This window comes from Hyperoodon ampullatus, assembly GCF_949752795.1.
Source record: "Hyperoodon ampullatus genome assembly, chromosome: 5".
Classification (NCBI taxonomy): Eukaryota; Metazoa; Chordata; class Mammalia; order Artiodactyla; family Ziphiidae; genus Hyperoodon; species Hyperoodon ampullatus.
In genome coordinates this window covers 103,824,548-103,843,759 of record NC_136918.1, presented here as the reverse complement: position 1 = coordinate 103,843,759, position 19,212 = coordinate 103,824,548, and the positions used below count along the sequence as shown (strand labels likewise).

General features: G+C 34.5%; 1 protein-coding gene across 3 annotated transcripts in view; it reads left to right on the top strand.

Moving 5' to 3' along the window:
- The window catches only part of ARL13B (ARF like GTPase 13B), a gene marked incomplete at both ends in the record, with an annotated part of 73,225 nt that extends 62,542 nt beyond the window's left edge, over nt 1-10,683 (top strand). For 2 of the 3 annotated variants that reach the window (XM_079704875.1, XM_079704873.1), the window contains 2 exons: nt 859-927; nt 10,607-10,683. In XM_079704875.1, the coding sequence (XP_079561001.1) occupies nt 859-927; nt 10,607-10,683 (146 nt within the window). The remainder of the gene's footprint in view (nt 1-858; nt 928-10,606) is intronic. The other variant, XM_079704874.1, reaches the window with a different exon arrangement.
- Between the last annotated feature and the right edge of the window lie 8,529 nt (nt 10,684-19,212).

The following is a 19,212-nucleotide window of genomic DNA, read 5'->3' as shown; positions in this document are numbered from 1 at the left end:
TGTGAAAAAGGTAGAATTCTTTGCTCCATCTACTTTGTTCAGAATTTATCAACGTAAATATCTATTGCATTTTTTATTCAGAAAAAATGTTTTATGAAAGTAAAAAAATAAGTAAAAATTAATAAGAAAACTTTACCTAAGCACTTCTTATAATGGATTCAAGTCCTATTTGAAATATCAGTACCCAGATTGCTAAAAGGAATTTAAGTTTAAGGAATGGATGGCTAACATGAGCTTTTAAAAAATTAGATCTTTCATCCTGAAAGTTAACATTTGAAACCAAGATGTGTGTTTCCATTACATTTCCAACATTCATCCTGACCTTCTAAGCTGTTATGAGGATTAAGTGGAATACTGCATATAAAGCACTGGGACATACTAACTGCACAATAATTGTAATTTTTTAACACTGGGCATAGTACCTCACATACTCAATAAATATCAAATGTATATATTTATAGTTTCCTTTTAGCCCTGCTAGAAGACTTTAGATGGTAACATTTTCCTTTGAGAATTATTTTAAGACTCATTTCTAGTATTCCATTTAATAAGTGTACATTTCTTTTAGTCTCTGTTGGGGGTTAGAATAATAGCCTAAGGTTATTTATGATGGTAGTGAGGATGCTTATATTTTTAACGAAAGGTAAATAAAAACTTTAAGCAGATATTACCAACCTATAATTACATTTTTAAATAGAAGCCATTTAAAATGGGTTTATGGTTATTCAGTACTGCATCATTCAGTATATATGAATTGTTATTGAAGTTATATACATTCCTGTCAAGAAAGGGATCCTCTCAACAGACCTAAAGAGATATTGCTTAACAGTGTTTTTAAATGCTTTTCTTTTTCTTTAGTTGGCTGGGGAACCCCCAAAGTCACTAGACTTCCAAAACTTGAGCCTCTTGGTGAAACACGTCATAATGGTAATGCAAAAGGATCAGTTTTCAAAGCTCTATGTATCACATTCACTTTTCTTTACCTCATTACTTCAACAAACTTTTACTTTTGGAAGCCTTTCAAATCCACAACCATCCTTTTTCATTATACTCCACTTTTTTTCATTTATTTATTTTTTTATTCTTAGGTGCCCTCAGCCTCTATATAATTTGATTTGACCTTTACCTTAGAATACAGAGGTAAAGACCGTCAGAGCTTGTGTTTATCCATTATATATTAGTGTAAATAGTTGTGAAAGGGAAAGATTTTTAAATATCTTAAATATGAGACAGTACATTTATAGTGTTAAAAACTTCATTGTCCTATATATGCTCAATATACTCAATGATAATGCCATGTAATTGTTCTTTCTCTGCTTCTAATGATACTCAGCTGCTGTATATTACAATGAAGAGAAGAGTAACACAGTTTGTAAGATCAGAGACCAAATCAGTAAGCCAAATAAAGTTCAGCTAAATAGAAAGTTACTAAAGGCTTCATTGATTAAAGAAAACACTTTTTTTTGGATGAAATTAACACAAGGTTTAGTACAGCCAGTATAGGGCATAAGAACTTCACCTGGAAAACTAGAGAAAGGACAGTTGGGAGTAGAGAACTGCCTTATACAACAGGCAGAAGTTCTGATTTCAGACCATCAGCCCAGATTATTTTAATAAAATATTTCTAAAATGCAGAAGGATAATTTTATATATAATAGTAACTCAATAAACTTCTTTATCAAGAACATTTCATTTCCTTTCTGATAGCTCTGTTTACCTGATCTAGAACTTGGTTTCCTAAGAAGACCCATTTACTACGGAAAAAAAATCAGAAGTTTAATCTTTAGAAAAGCATTATATATAATTTGAAATTATATTGAACTGTATAAAATATTTTATTCAAAAAGTATATAAATTTAAATGTGCTGGTTGCTTTCTTTTTCTGAATACTGTGTCAATAATGAAATATTTCTTCATAATCATTAGTGAAAATTAAAAGATTTTTTTCAATTCTAAAGACAGAAAGTTTGTCCTTAGACTATATCAAAATTACAGTGAAATCACATGTCTTTTTGGTTGCTGACTTTACATCATGATGTTTTTATTGACTATAATAGGTTAATTCCTGTTTTATTACACTCTGAAATTGTGTATGCTAGACTATATTATCAGTTTAAATATTCACTGTGTTGTTAGAAACAATTAGATGATGCTAATATATATGTGTATAAATACATATACATGTGTGCATGTATTTATACACAGATATATTAGCATTACCTAATTGTTTCTAACAACACAGTTAATATATATAAATACACGTATATAGAGAAAAATATTAATTTCTCATATAACAGGTACTATTTTTTCTTACTGAATTGGGCATCCAACAAACAACTGTTTTATATCTGACACCACCTAAAACATTGGTGATGCCAAGATGAATAATACGTAAATTCTACTTTTCTGGGGATCCTAGTCTAACAGAAAAGATAATACTCCCGCTTACTATAGTATATGTGACAATTCACAATATATGGTAAAAGGTTCTATGGTGTACAATTGGAGTACTGTGCACAAACTGCCTAGAGTGAAAGTGGTATTAGAACTGGGTCTTTGAAGAATGAGAAGAGTCAGTAAGTAGAAGAAACAGACTATTCAGAGGTGGAGAGGTGGGAAAAGACATCGCTTATTTGGAAAATAGTATGAAGTTACTTGTGACTAGAGCTTAGGTTCATGTGGGTAGAATGGGTAAGAAAGAGGAAGTTTAAAGTTATAGAGAGTGCTGATCCTTGAATTATGGCTTATAGCCAGATTGTTCAGGGCCTCACATGTATGTTAAGATGTCTGGACTCGCTATAATTTTACAGGAGACACTATACATTTTTAGCAGAGAAATAGTATTACAAGATTTATTGTTGAGGATAATAATTTTTGTCACAATGTAAAGTATAGAGTAGATTGTGGTCACACCTGAGGTAAGGATCCCAGTTAGAAGCTTTTGCAGTAGTGAGAGTGAGAAGTGAGGAATAGGAATTGGAATTGAGAATAAAAATGTATGCAAGGAATATTTGAACAGTTATAAGTACTGTATGATGAATGGATGTATGGGCTAAAAGGAGAGAGGAACAGGAAATTATTTGGCTTAATGAGCTAGAAGGTTGGTGCTATTTCTAAGACTGAAAATACATGAGGAGGAAGGAAACCTGCTCTGGAGGTGTCTGTAGTCTTATCTATTTGGAAATTTCTATAAGCCAGTACAAATAAGATTCTGGAGCTCTGGAGAAAAGGGACACAGGTGGGTGAGAGGGTATGTAGGTAGTTTGTTTTTTTTTTCAGTTGTCATCACACAATAGGAACGCTTTGTTCTGTAATAGGTGTTCTGTAATTGTTTACTGAATGAATGCAGTTGAAAGAATGATAGTTTCCTGTTTCTGAGGGAAAGTATGTAGAATAAGGAGAAAAGAACTAATGGTAGCATCTAGGGGGAACATTATAGTTACAAGCAAATAAAAAAGAGGTTGAAAATGGGCTAAAAAGTTTGTTTTTTGTTGTTTGTTTTTGCTTTGTTTTTCTTTGTTTTCCTGTATTTATTTTTAAATTAGAACTCCTGGGAAAGAATTATAATCAATTAGTTAAGTTTAAGACCACCATTGTTCTAATATATCAGTTAATTTTAAGTATGTATCAATAAATTTAACTTCTCAGAGCAAAGAATTAGACATCCTAACTTCACAAGTTTTAAAATATCTTTATTATTTTTTCTCATAAATTTTAAGGCAAAGTATACCTTATCTAGGTAAAAAAAGATGTACAATCAACTGTGCTTTCATTAATGGAGAAGAAAGTAGGTATAATAAATTTACATTTTTAATTAAAAAGCTTAAATTAGTTTTTAGTGTTTATCATGAGATTTTCATCTGAGATGCTGATAGTTGCCAATTTTATAATTTCATTCTCTTCTCTTCCCTAACTTTGTTCACATTTATTTGAATGTGGTTGATGGCAAGTAGACAACAGATATATGACAAACAAAGGTAAATAATTAAAAGTTAACTACATTTGGGTTTGGCACTTAAAATTTACTGAGATGAAAAACAATTTTTTGTAGTCAAATTAGGAATTAAGGCAGATTCTTATCCATTCTTTGATTAGAGACATTTACCTTGATGGCAATTTAATTTTATTACTTTTCTAATTTCTTTTATTTTCTGTAAACCTCACTCTGTGTAACAGGTAAGACAGATGCATTCTTCACTTTGTAAATACTCTCAATCTGTACTTCATCAACATGTTACATGTTATACATTATGAGAAATAAATCCAAGATTCTGTTAGCCAAAAATACCAAGTGCAAAACTAAAGAATATTTTCAAATCTTAAAATATGAATCAAGATTAAATTTTGTATGTTAAAAAGTTTGAAACCCTTTATAAAAATGGGTGTCAATTAATTTGGTCATATCAGTTGGGCACTATGATCAACTTATATCCCCTACATTTAAGGCAATAAGAAACCTATTTTGTGTAGAATGATTTAATTCTGGCAGTTAAATACAGAATCACATTTAATCAAAAGAAACTTTTTCCTTGTGATGATTAAATTAAATCAAATACAGAATTAAATACAGAATTATCCTGAAATAATACAGAATCAACTGCAAAAAAAAATAATTTCTTGGGAGGGAAAAAGATACTTCTTGCCATGTGTATGTGATTTACCTTTTTAGTCGGGTACTTTTAAATTCCACAAGTAAAACATAATAGAAACGGTATTCATTCTGATTTAATCTTGAGTTCTGTTATGTGTTATAATTCTCATTAATTTTGAAATCAAGAAATTAGAAAAGGCATACTTTAAATTTATCAAAATAGTTGTCTCTGTTATAATTTTAATTATAGCAATAGTAATAACTGTATATACTATGTGACTGGCATATTGCTAAGCACTTTAGGTACATTATCTCATTTTAATTCTTCTAATAGCCTTGTAAGATGGGCAATTTTTTGTGTGAGGAACCTATACCCCAAGGTCACATAGCTATAAGTGGCAAAATCAGGATTTGAACTTAGGTCTGTCCAGCTTTGAAATCCATACTTGGAATTCATTATATTATACTATTACATTAAGATTTGTTAGAGCATCATTGCAGCTTAGTAGTTGCTTTAAATTTATAGTTGCTTGAAGAATCGTTTTCTCCTAATTTTTTTTAAAGAGGCAAGAGTATACAGTTTATTATTTAAAAATTTTTTTTTGTTAAGCAATGATATAGCTGTGGCAAATCATGTATTGTGTATGGTACACTCTGGTAGAGGCTGCAAATTGATGACACAAGAGCAAATCTGACTGTTTAACCAAACTGATGTTCAAAATGTTTGAAATAGGGGGTACATGATGTTGGTATGTCTCATTACTGGTGCTGTTAACCTTGATCATTTGGATAAGGTGGTATTTGCCACATTGTAAAATGTTACTGTTTTCCCTCTTTGTAATTAGTAAATAGAAGTAATTCTTTGAGATTATGAAAATATTCTGTTCTCCACAAACTTTAGCCTATTAGTTTTAGCCTCCATCATTGGACTGTGTCTGCAATAATTATTACTGTGGTATTTGCCTAATAGTAATTTTCTATTTCTCTTTCTTACGTTGAAATTTATTCAGATTCATTATTTTATTTATTTTTTATTTTTTCCTTCCAGTTTTATTGAGATATAATTGATTTAAGCACTATATAAGATTAAAGTATACAGCATAATGACTTGACTTATATACATCATAAAGTGATTATCACAATAAACTTAGTGAACATCCATCATCTCATACAGATAAAAACAAAAGAAAAAGAAACTTTTTCCTTGTGATGAGAACTGTTCGGATTTAACAACTTTCATATATAACATATAGCAGTGTTAATTAATTAATCATGCTTTACATTACATTCCTAGTACTTACTTATTTTACAACTGGAAGTTTGTACCTTTTGACCACCTTCATCACCATACAAAGATACTACATTATTATTGACTATATTCCCCATTCTGTACATTTCATCCCTGTGACTCATGTATTTTGTAACTGGAAATTTGTACCTCTTAATTTCCCTCACCTACTTCACTCATCCCCCCCGCACCCTACTGCCCTTGCTACCCACCTCCCCTGTCCAGCAGCTATCTGTTTGTTCTCTGTATCTATGACTGTTTCTGTTTTATGTTTGTTCATTTGGTTTTTTTTTAGATTCCACATGCTAGTGATATCATACAGTATTTGTCTGACTTGTTTCATTTAGCATAATACTCTCTAAGTCTATCCATGTTGTCAAAATGGTAAGGTATCCTTTTTTTTTTTTTCTGGCTGAGTGATATTCCAGTGAGTGTGTGTGTGTGTGTGTTTGTGTGTGTATCACATCTTCTTTATCCATTCGTCTATTGATGGGCGCTTAAGGTTGTTTCATATCTTGGCTATTGTGAATAATGCTGTAATGAATATGGGGGGTGCACATATCTTTTTGAATTAGTGTTTTTGTTTTTTTTGGAAAAATAGCCAGAAGTAGAATTGCTGGATTGTATGGTAGTTCTATTTTTAATTTTTTGAGGAACTTCCATACTGTTTTTCATAGTGGCTGCTGTGCTGTTTACTTTCCCACCAACAGTGCATGAGGGTTCCCTTTTCTCCACATCTTCACCAACATTTGTTATTTGTGTTGTTTTTGATGATAACCATTCTGACAAGTTTGAGGTGCTATCTCATTGTGGTTTTGATTTGAATTTCCCTAGTGATAGTGATGTTGAGCAACTATTCACGTGTCTGTTGGCCATCTGTCTGTTTTCTTTGGAATAATGTCTATTTAGGTCCTCTAGCCCATTTTTTAATTGGATTGTTTGTGTTTTTGATGTTGAGTTGTATGAATTTGTATATTCAGATGTTAACCCCTTATTGGATATATCATTTGCAAATATCTTCTCCCATTCAGTAGGCTTTCGTTTTGTTAGTTTCCTTGCTATGCAAAAGCTTTTTAGTTTGATGTAGTCCCATTTGTTTATTTTTGCTTTTGTTTCCCTTGACTGAGGAGACATCCAAAAAATATCGTTAACACTGATGTCATAGAGTGCACTGCCTATGTTTTTTTCTAGGATTTTTATGGTTTCACATTTTACATTTAAGTCTTTAGTCATTTAAAATTTATTTTTGTATATGGTGTGAGAAGGTAATCCAGTTTGATTATTTTGCATGTAACTCTCCAGTTTTCCCAGTACCATATATTGAAGAGGCTGTCTTTTCTCCATTGTATATTCTTGCCTCCTTTGTCATGGTCTTTTTTTTAGTGGCAGCCCTAGAGTTTTCAGTATACATTCACAACGAATCCAAGTCCACTTTCAAATAATACTATACAACTTAACGGGTAGTGTGAATACCTATAATAACCAAAGAATCCTAATTCTTTCCTCCTGTCCCTTGTTTCATTGCTATCATCCATTCCATTTATATATAAGCATACATAAGCATATATATAAGCATATATAAGCATTTATATATAAGCATATATGTACATAAGATATGCATATAAGTATATATAATCAGATACATTGTTGCTATTAATATTTTGAACAAACTGTTATCTGTTAGATCAATTAAGAATATGAAAAATAAGTTTTCATTTTACCTTCACATATTTCTTCTTTGATACTTTTTCATTCTTTATGTAAATCTGAGTTTCTGATGTTTATTATTTTCCTTCTGTCTGAAGAACTTTTAACATCTCTTTCAAGGCAGGTCTAATGGGAACAGATTCCTTCAGTTTTTGTTTTTCTGAGAAAGTTTTTATTTCTCTTTTACTTTTGAGGAATAATTTTGCAGGGTATAGAATTCTAGGTTGGTGGCAGTTTTTTTTCTCTAAATACTTAAAAAGTTTCACTCTACTTTCTTCTTGCTTGCATGGTTTCTGGGGAGAAGTTGAATGTAATTCTTACCTTTGTCCACCTACTGGAAAAGTGGTTTTCCCCCCTGGCTTCTTTCAGGATTTTTTTTTTCCTTGATTTTCTGTAATGTGAAAATGATACACCTAGATGTAGTTTTGGGGACATTTATCCTGCACAATGTTCTCTAAGTTTCTTGACTCTGGTGTTTGGTGTTTGACATTAATTTGAGGAAATTCTCAGTCATTATTGCTTCAGATGTTGCTTCTGCTCCTTTCTCTCTTCTCCTTCTGGTATTCTCATTACATGTATGTTAGACCTTTGGTGCTTGAACAGTTCTCGGATGTTCTCTTTTTTTCTTTTCAGTTCTTTTTGCTTTTTAGTTTTCAAGGATTCTATTGATATATCTCTCTTTTCCCAGCCATGTCCAGTTTACTAATAAACCCATCAAATACATTCTTCATTTCTGTTACAGAGTTTTTTTCTCTTTTTCCAAAAGCATTTCTTTTTGGTTCTTAGGGCTTCCATCTCTCTGCTTACATTTCCCATCTGTTCTTGCATGCTGTCTACTTCATCCATTAAAGCCCTTAGCTGATTAGTCATAGTTGTTTTAAATACCTGGCTGATAATTCCAGTATCAGTGCCATATCTTGTTTTGATGCTTGTTCTGTCTCTTCAAATTGTGTTTTTGCCTTCTGGACTTTTTTCTTGATAGTCCAGCATGATGTACTTGGTAAAAGGAACTACTGTAAATAGGCCTTTAGTAATGCCATGGTGCTGTGTGGTGGCAGGGGAAGCATTCTATATTCCTGTGATTAGGTCTCAAGTCTTTTAGTGAGCTTGTGCCTCTGGACTGTTAACTTCATAAGAGTTTCTCAAATTTTTTTTCTCCCCCATTAAGTGGTACAGAATGGCTAGGGTCAGCTGGAATTGGTTATTGCTCTTCCCCAGGTGGGTTAGGTTCTGATAATTCCCCAGGTGGGTTAGGTTCTGATAATACCCCAGCGGGTTAGGCTCTGGTTAACTTGTTTCCTCTGAGTGCAGGCCTTGTTAAGAACAAAATACTCCAAGGTATTTCATAATGGTTCCTTTTCCCCTGCTCTGCTGTGAGCAGGAGGGGATTTTTCTCCAGTATTTACTGTGGGAATTTGTTCAGGCTCCTGGAGCTGAATCTCACAATATCGGGGTGGTGGGGTGGTTGTCCCCCTTATGACTTAATTTCCCTGGAGGTTTTAACTCTCAGGCTTGTCCACACTGAGCATCCAGCATTTTGTCAATCACATTTCAGGTTTTCCTACCTGGGCACTGGTTCCCTCAGCACTTTCCATTCATGAATGTCTGGCCTGGTAAACTGAGACTTCCTGTGTTTGCCTGTCTCTCCAATATTGAGGGTAGTGGTTTGTTTTGTGACCTCCCCTCTCTTATGGATCCCAGAAGAACTGGTGATTTTTTAGTCTGTTCAGCTCTTTACTTCTCGTTAGTATGGGGTGACTTCTAAGCTTCTTAAGTGCTGTTAGGACTTTGCTAAATTAATGTTTGTTAAGTAGAGCCCCTGGCCTCAGTTCAAAAAGACCAGAAGAGAAATTGAAATAGAGAAATTACTCACAGGTCCTGGAGGAAGTACATGACATGCTTCAAGGGTTCCACAGTGGGAGGTGGGAGGTCAAGGCAAGGTGTAGGCAGAGAGAACTGCAGTACCTGGGCCACATGCCTTTATTGGGGTCTGTGGATGGAGTGCTTTGGGGTTGCCAGGCTAAGGCCAGATTGGTCAGTTTAAACCAAAACAGCAGAATTTTGGTAAGTTCCTCTGGGGTATTATCTAAGGGAAGGTGAGGGAGACAGTTGATCACGAAGGCCATTGGGGAAGTCATATCAGGAACTTAGCATTTACCCGTGATTCTGCAGGCTGTTTTCTAGAGCATGTTCTTGCATGAGGTGCTAGTATGTATTTAAGGCCCCCACAGGCCACTTGGCCAGACAAAATAGATGCTGAGGCAGCAATACCATGGAGTAGCTTAGCTAAACTCTGGCACATGCAGAACTGGAAATGGGCCCCTAAATATATTTTTAATATATTTATTTCAAGTAATCTTGAACACCTGTGCTTCTAGAATAATTTTAAGGTAATAGGCCAGAAAATACTTACTGAAGGTTTCCATATGCTATTAAATTTATAAAACTAAATTTATGATAATTAAGGGCTAGGAACTTATTATGAAGTACAAATTAAGACTGTTTCTGTATCAAATATGCCCTAAATCAATGAACTATATTGAAGCATCATTGTAAAAGATTCCTATGTACCAGAACACTCTGATAATTAATGAATTTTTCTCTGCAAATTCCTAGAAGTAATAACCATTGGACAAGGACATGGATTGTACAAATACTGATTTTATCAGGGCTTTGGCAATAGGTTCCATAAATTTTAGATGTTTGTTGTTTGTTTTGTTCTAATGTGAACACTTAATTGGAAACAATAATAATAATATATACATTAGGTGCAGCTTTTTATTAAATCAAGTAGAGATTAATTTATAACCTAGAGTTATGAACTTATGCTAGTGGTTGTGTTTTGAACTTACTCAAGTTTTTTTGGATTCTGCCTTTTCTTTCCCCTGCCCTCCCCAACCACTGCTTCACCTGTAAAGTCAGAGTGTCTTACTCTTTTAAAGGTGGAAATTAACGAATTGTGTCAGAAATCTTGATTTACCATAAGACTTGTATACTTTTGGTATCCCTTCTTTGCACAGACTTCTACGGGAAGCCACTGCCTCCCCTGGCTGTGCGGCAGAGACCTAACAGTGATTCTCACGACATCATATCATAACCAGCTCATGTGGACGTGCTCTGTTAAGGTCGGCAAGATGAGCTGGAGGACCTTCTTTCTCAAAGGAGAAAAACCCTGAACATAGATGACTGGGGCAAGACAACCGTAGCAGTATCAGTGAGCCAAAGACCTGACTGTTTTGATAATTACTTACCCATGGTCTTCATGGTTCAAAGAAAAAAAAGAAGCAAAATGACCAGCAAATGGGACAAGCATTTGGACCAAGTTAGCAAAAATTGGTGTTGACTCTGATTTATACATCCCCACTCATGGGCATATTCCTGAAGGAAAAGCTGTTCAGAAAAAGAGCCAATGGACTCTGTACACTTTCTTTACTATTTGTTTAATAGTCTTTATTTCTGTATCTTAAACATTTGTAAGATATATGTGCATGGAAAGGGAATTCTTAGGAATTTATAACCTAAATTTTTAACTTTTTATATTTTTCTAAAACTTTGGTTTAAGAATTTTAATTACTAAGATACTGACTGTGCACTTTTCTAAAGATGCTTTGTTTAAACTGTGTCTGGAAAATGGAGTTGATTTACTTGACAGACATGAACTATACAAACAGGATATATTTATATGGTTTGAGGTATGTTTTATAATAGTACTGTTCTTGAAATATACATCCTAATTTTACCTTATTTTAAGATATCTTTTTAAAATCGATTCTCAGATTTTTATTTTACCAAATAATGTTATTTGAAAGCACTAATTAATTAATTGAGTTTTTGTTGTTGTTTTTCTTTGGTGATGTTCCCAATAAATGAGAGACACTTGCAATACCTTTTGACTTAAATGCCTTTTAAATTAATAAAAATGTTTTCTGAGATATTATTAAAAGTCCCAATAAACACCTCTTTCAAAGATTAGATCTTTTCAGAGATCAGGGTGCTCCTTCTCACTCCCTTGTTCTATCAGAAGCTTCAGTGACTCTTTTAGGTTATTCTAATTCTTTTTTGCCTTGAAATTAAAGGCAAAAAGACCAGAAAAGCTACTGTAGTCCAGAGACTTTATTTTATAATCGGGAAATACTTGGGTACTAAAGAAATAAGAATGAAATGTTGGTTTAAATTACATTTATAAAGAAATAATTCCAAAATAATTAATTAATTTAAAATAATAGTACTTCTCTTGCACTGAAGAATGGCATCTATAGGATTCTTTCCTCATCTGGCATTTAGACAAACTTTTAGATATATATTTTGAATAATTCAAATGTTTAATTAAAAGCATCCATTTACATCAAGGTGAAAATAGTCTAACCCAGCAGTCCCCAAACTTCTTGGCACCAGGGGCCATCCCCCTCACACACCGTCTGTGGAAGACAATTTTTCCACGGGCGGTGGGGGGGTGGGGTGGTTCAGGAGGTAATGTGAGTGATGGGGGGCGATGGGGAGCGACAGATGGAGCTTCGCTTGCTCGCCCGCCCCTCACCTCCTGCTCTGTGGCCCGGTTCCTAACAGGCCAAGGACTGGTATCAGTCTGCAGCCCGGGGGTTGGGGACCCCTGCCCTAAACAGTAATCACCTTGTTAAAATTGGTCAGTTTGGCAACTTGTACTGATAACAGACTTATACTGGTATCTGACAATAACATGATTAAGTATGTCTAAGACAATTTAATACGATTATTTACTTTTAAAATTTTCCTTTAGAGCATCACATTTTATTCACATTTTTTAACTCATTGAACGCGTTTATTAATCAGGTCACTTATTACTGTAGTCAGCATCATGTGCAGTTTTTTGGAGTTTTGTACATGGGACCTACTTAGCACACTGAGTAGAAAAAGCATTCTATTTCAGATACAAAATTCATAACAACCTAAATTTGATACGTGACTGAAGTGTAAGGAAAAGCAACACAAGAAGACAATGTAAATTTTGAATTGGATTTTAGAGAAAAAACTTGTTTGTATATCTTTTTTGGTTCCTTTTTGTAAAATTTACATTTATTCATTTTCTAAAACCTAAACTAACACTTTTGCCATTTTTAATATTCATCTAGTTTGGTAATAGATATAAATCTTTAAAATTTTTGTTTCCTAACAGTGATTACTGTAGTGTACAATAATTACTGAATCATTTAATAAAAATAAATAAAAATTATTTTCAAGATTTTGAAATTAAATATATGATAAAATGGAATAAATGTTTTATATCACTCTCTCAAAAATTAATTTGTATTCTTAAAGCATTCTAAAAATATTTTTAAAGTTTTGTAAATCCAGGTGGCTTTTAACAAGTAAATGCCTATTTTGTTATATGCTGCATTTTTATTCTTAATCATTATGAATTATGACATTTTCACACAATAAAAATAATTTCATCAGTATGCTGTTTTGCTTTTCATTTGAGAAACTTAAATGATTTCTTTTTGGTAACAAAATAAAGACTTTAAAAATATGATTGTTGACATTTTAAATCGATAGATTAAAATGATAAATTTTTTGTTACTTTACATGAAAAACTTTTTTCTCTGCATGCATTTTTATATATATGGGAAAGAACATTGTCATTTTAAATTCAGTTAAACATACATCATATCACCTTATGTTTCTAGATGATTTGATGTCTGTCTCTTGTTAAGATAAAGCTACTAACCAAAAGATAGTTTCACTTTTTTGAAAGATAATTCTCTATACTTATATGTGTAAAATGCATATATAACATATATACAATTCTGTATTAGTTGATTTAAGTAGAAAACTATTTTTAGAAGCAACACTAGAAAGAAATGTTGCAAAATGCTAATACTGAATTTTTTAGTTATTGGTCGTGTGTTTTCCTCAATTTTTCAAACTAGTTTTTTGTAATTTGCCTACTTTTCTTTTTTTTTTTTTTTAACCCCCACATTTGTTTATTTATTTATTTTTGGCTGTGTTGGGTCTTCGTTTCTGTGCGAGGGCTTTCTCTAGTTGTGGCAAGCGGGGGCCACTCTTCATCGTGGTGTGCGGGCCTCTCACTATCGCGGCCTCTCTTGTTACAGAGCACAGGCTCCAGACGCGCAGGCTCAGTAGTTGTGGCTCACGGGCCTAGTCGCTCCGCGGCATGTGGGATCCTCCCAGACCAGGGCTCGAACCCGTGTCCCCTGCATTAGCAGGCAGACTCTCAACCACTGCGCCACCAGGGAAGCCCTGTAATTTGCCTACTTTTATAATGGAGGAAGCAAATTCATAATTTTGTAAAAATTAATTGCCATGTTTTCTGCAAGTTTAAAATGAAATGCTCTTTTAAGTGCCGAATGATGGAATAGAATTCACCTAATTTGTAAAACTTTCTGTGAGTAGTCGAGAAACATTCAACAATTGAATATGCCATTATATTTGAGGCTGATCTCTTACTAAGTGTTCTTTTACTATGGCAATATTTTATTTTATTTGAAACTTGGTTCTATATGCTACGCTTTTTATGTTACTTAGTTTCTCCCATTCCACACTAAAGAAATACTATGCTTCCAGATGGCAAAACTTATCAAAAGTGAAACTGCTTATACAAATAAAGCCGTAGGTTATTCATTTTGTTATCCTTGGCTTTACTATTTAAGTTTTTCTCTAACTGAAGTATACTTTGCAATTGAGATTCTGCTAATACTGACCTTCTAATTTATCAAGAAATACATTCCAGTGGATCCAAAAAATAAATTCGTATATTTCAAACCTTACATTAAAGAATGGTATAAATTATCAAAATAGCAATAATCCATTGTCTTTGTGGAAACAATAACAGAAGTCTATTTTTTTGAGAAAAAGTAGTAAATCAGAAATGAATTTCCTTTAATGAAGGGGATCCGTTTATATTAAAGGGAAAATACGAAGAAAATCATTTGCCAGTTTAGAGCATGAGTTGTAAATTCCTTTTGTGTGCTGATGAGGAAACAATTTATGTTCTGGGTAAATGAACCAGTGGTCTCCAAATTTTATACATCCTCTTCAGTAAGCATTTTTAGTATACATTAAATATAAAGTTACTGCACTAGTTTGCTAGGGTTGTCATAACAAAAAGTACCACAGACTGGGTGGCTTAAACAACGGAAATTTATTTTCTCATAGTTCTGAAGCCTGAGTCCAAGATTAAGGTGTTGACAACCTTGTCTGAAACCTCTCTCCTTGGCTTACAGATGGCTGCTTCTAGTGTCTCAGTGTACCCAAATTTTCTCTTTATAAGGACACCAGTCAGATTGGATTAGGACCCACCCTAAAGGGCTCCTTTTAACTTAGTCACCTCTGAAAAGACCCTATTTCCACATGCAGTCACATTCTGAGGTACTGGGATGGGAGAGCGGGCGGGGGAGGGGGGAGTTAGGGCTTCAACATGAATTTTGAGGGGAAAAGTTTCAGCCCTTAACAATTATATACATGTTCTCCTGTATTTTGCATATACTCCCCTAAACTTATTTTAAAGATTAGAAAAAATTAAATAAAAATACAAGTTATTATATTCACTTCCCAGTCCCAGTGGATTGTCTGCTGGAGTTTGTACACACCACTTTGGAGGACTATGATTAAAAAAATGAGAGCCTCAGCTAACTAGCTACTCACCTAAAGTGAAGTTCAAGATTGCCTATAACTATGCTTTGTTCTCTTGCTTTGATGGTAGGTTTCTCTATTGTGTTTTTCTGCTATTAAATTTAAGGAGCTTACACTCTCTTGATGTCAGATTGTTTTACTACGAATCCTGTCTTTACCTTTTTGATGCATAAACCTGAACGAGAAGGGCTTTGAGAGATGTTTTATATAAATATGAAAATTCATAAAGTTTATTCTGAAACACTTCTTATATCAAATGACTTCACAATAAAATTGCTTAGGTATGTAAAAATTATTTTCCTGCATAGCAGTAAGTCCTTATATTCTTAAGCTGCCTCAGTCTTTAAAAATAATAATAATAACAATAACAATAATAATTAAAAAACCCTAGTACAATTTCTGGTATTTGTGTCAACTTAATTTCTTATCTCATGTCTGCAGAAACAAGCCTGCCTCTAGCCATTTCTATTCTTTTTTTAAAAATATTACATAGTATTTATTTTTATTAATTTTTTTTGGAGTATGGTTGCTTTACAATGTTGTGTTAGCTTCCACTGCACAGCAAAATGAGTCAGCCGTACACATACAGATATCCCCTCCCTTTTGGACTTCTCTCCCATTTGGGTTACCACAGTGTATTAGGTAGAGTTCCCTGTGCTATAAAGTATGTTCCTATCAGTTGTCTATTTTATACATAGTGTCAAAAAATTATACGTGTCAATCCCAATCTCCCAATTCCTCCCTCCCCATTCCTTTCCCCTTTGGTATCCATACATTTGTTCTCTACGTCTATGTCTCTATTTTTGCTTTGCAAATAAGATCATCTATACCAGTGGTCCCCAAACTTTTTGGCACCAGGGACCGGTTTCACGGAAGACAATTTTTCCACGGCTTGCCCACCGCTCACCTCCTGCTGTGCGGCTCGATTCCTAACAGGCTGAGGACTGGTACCCGTCCGTGTCCCGGGGGTTGGGGACCCCGGATCTATACCATTTTTCTAGATTCCCCATATATGCGTTATTATATGGTATTTGACTTTCTGACTTACTTCACTCTGAATGACACTCTCTAGGTCCATCCAGGTCTCTACAAATGACCCAATTTTGTTCCTTTTTATGGCTGAGTAATATTCCATTGTATATATGTATCACATCTTCTATAGCCATTCCTCTGTTGATGGATATTTAGGTTGCTTCCATGTCCTGGCTATTGTAAATAGTGCTGCTATGAACATTGGGGTGCATCGGTTTTTTGAATTATGGTTTTCTCTGGGTACATGCCCAGTAGTGAGGTTACTGGGTCATATGGTAATTTTACTTTTAGTTTTTTAAGGAACCTCCATACTGCTCTCCATAGTGGCTGCATCAATTTACATTCCCACCAACAGTGTAGGAGGGTTCCCTTTTCTCCACCCTCTCCAGCATTTGTAGTTTTTTTTTTTTTTTTTTTTTTTTTTAGCTGTACACGGGCCTCTCACTGTTGTGGCCTCTCCCATTGCAGAGCACAGGCTCCGGATGTGCAGGCTCAGCGGCCATGGCTCACGGGCCTAACCGCTCTGCGGCATGTGGGATCTTCCCGGACCGGGGCACGAACCCGTGTCCCCTGCATCGGCAGGCGGACTCTCAACCACTGCGCCACCAGGGAAGCCCCTGTAGATTTTTTGATGATGGCCATTCTGACCGGTGTGAGGTGATACCTCATTGTAGCTTTGATTTGCATTTCTCTAATAATTAGTGATGTTGAGCAGCTTTTCATGTGCCTTTTGGCCATCTGTATGTCTTCTTTGGAGAATTGTCTATTTAGGTCTTCTGCCCATTTTTTGATTGGGTTGTTTGTTTTTTTGATATTGAGCTATATGAGCTGCGTGTAAAGCAGTTCCATAAAACTCAGTGTGGAGCTTTGTTTATTCTTCAGTAGCTATTTGGTGTCAGGGAAAATCCATTAATATTCTCATGATACACTGATATTGATTTTAGATAGATTAGCAGGTGAAATGAGAAAGATCAAACTAAAGAAAAAAGGGAGAAAGAAACAGAAGTATCTCCCCTCTGTGGGAAGAAATTTCCAAGCAATGGAATCACAAACTCAAACAATTGATTGCATAAAAATTTAAAACATTTGCACATTTAAAAAAAATTTATTGATTTTATTTATTTATTTTTGGCTGCGTTGGGTCTTTGTTGCTGTGCGTGGGCTTTCTCTAGTTGCAGCGAGTGGCGGCTACTCTTCGTTGAGGTGCGTGGGCTTCTCATTACAGTGGCTTCTCATTGCGGAGCACAGGCTCTAGGTGCGCGTGCTTCAGCAATTGTGGCACTCAAGCTTCAGTAGTTGTGGCTTTCAGGCTCTAGAGTACAGGTTCAGTAGTTGTGGTGCATGGGCTTAGTTGCTCTGCAGCATGTGGGATCTTCCTGGACCAGGGCTCGAACCCATGTCCCCTGCATTGGCAGGCGGATTCTTAACCAGTGTGCCACCAGGGAAGCCCTATTTTCACATTTAAAATCAAATGTTTGTAAGAAAAGTTGGCAAAGTAGTTGAAAATGTGATATGGTTAACATCTCAAATATAAATATAAATATAAATAGCACTAAGACAGCTCTAGATAAGTGGATATGAGCAGGTAGTTTACAACAGAAATAAAATAATAAGATTTGAAAACCTACCCAGACTAAGGACATAATTAAAAGATTATCAGACATGCAAAGATTCATGAGCAAAAATGTCTATCAATAATAGGATAGCTAGTATGTTAACCTCCATACCTTCAAATACTATGCAACTTCTAGAAATTATGTACTGTATATGAAGAATTTTTAATAAAGAAAATGCTTATAAAAACAAAGAGGAGGGCTCCCTGGTGGGGCAGCAGTTGAGAGTCCGCCTGCCGATGCAGGGGACACGGGTTCGTGCCCCAGTCCGGGAAGATCCCACATGGCGCGGAGCGGCTGGGCCTGTGAGCCATGGCCGCTGAGCCTGCGCGTCCGGAGCCTGTGCTCCGCAACGGGAGAGGCCACAACAGTGAGAGGCCCACGTACCGCAAAAACAAAAAAAACAAAAAAACAAAACAAAGAGGGTACATTATACATAGTCTTATCAAACTTGAAAATGCATAAAATTAGAGAAACACACCAAAATGTTAATAGTGATTATCTCTAGTGGCATTACGCATGATTTTCATTCTCATAGGCTTAAAAAATTTTTTTTCTTCAATGAGCATTAGTTTATTTAAAATTCAGAAAACAGAAATGTGCTAAAGAAGTCACAAGACAATATAATAGAACAAATATGACCACTTTCCAAGCATAACATATCCCCTTTCCCTAATAGAAAAATAGTAAATATGATTTCTACTACCTCCTTTAAAGATTTTTATGTCTACATTGCACATATACTACCACATTGATTCACTAAATGCAGCAATCTAATGAGTACAGAAAAAAATAAAGTAAATAAAATCTCTGAGGCTAAAAGGTAGACTAATGACTTTTCCTTAAACTTTCAACAAAATAGTTCATTTAATCATCTCACTCCTTAGTACTATATTTTCTTTTGCACCAAACCTAAATTCATTTTTAGATTATTGGGTAACCTGTTTAAATAAATAAATATATTAAGCTTCAAATCACATTTGGGGTAATGAAATTTATCTTTTTACATGGTCCTAAGATTTGCACCTATATTATACACTATACTGATATTTGGAGCATCAAGGGTCTCAAAATGATGATGGTCATTAAATATTAGGGACTACTTTCCTGAGAACCAGTAACACTTCCCCTAGTAAAGGTGGGTGAGGAGGGTCATTTTTTAGGGTGTAGGGTGTAGGGTGTAAGGTCATTTTGGTCGTCAGGCATTTGGTATCAGAACTTGATGATAATCATGAAGATCAAGATAGTGAAAATAATACACAGTAGCAGCTAACATTTGGGCATTTACTATTCCCTAGTCTCTGTGCTAGACGCTTTACCTGTGTATTTCAATCAGTTTAATCCTTTAACCC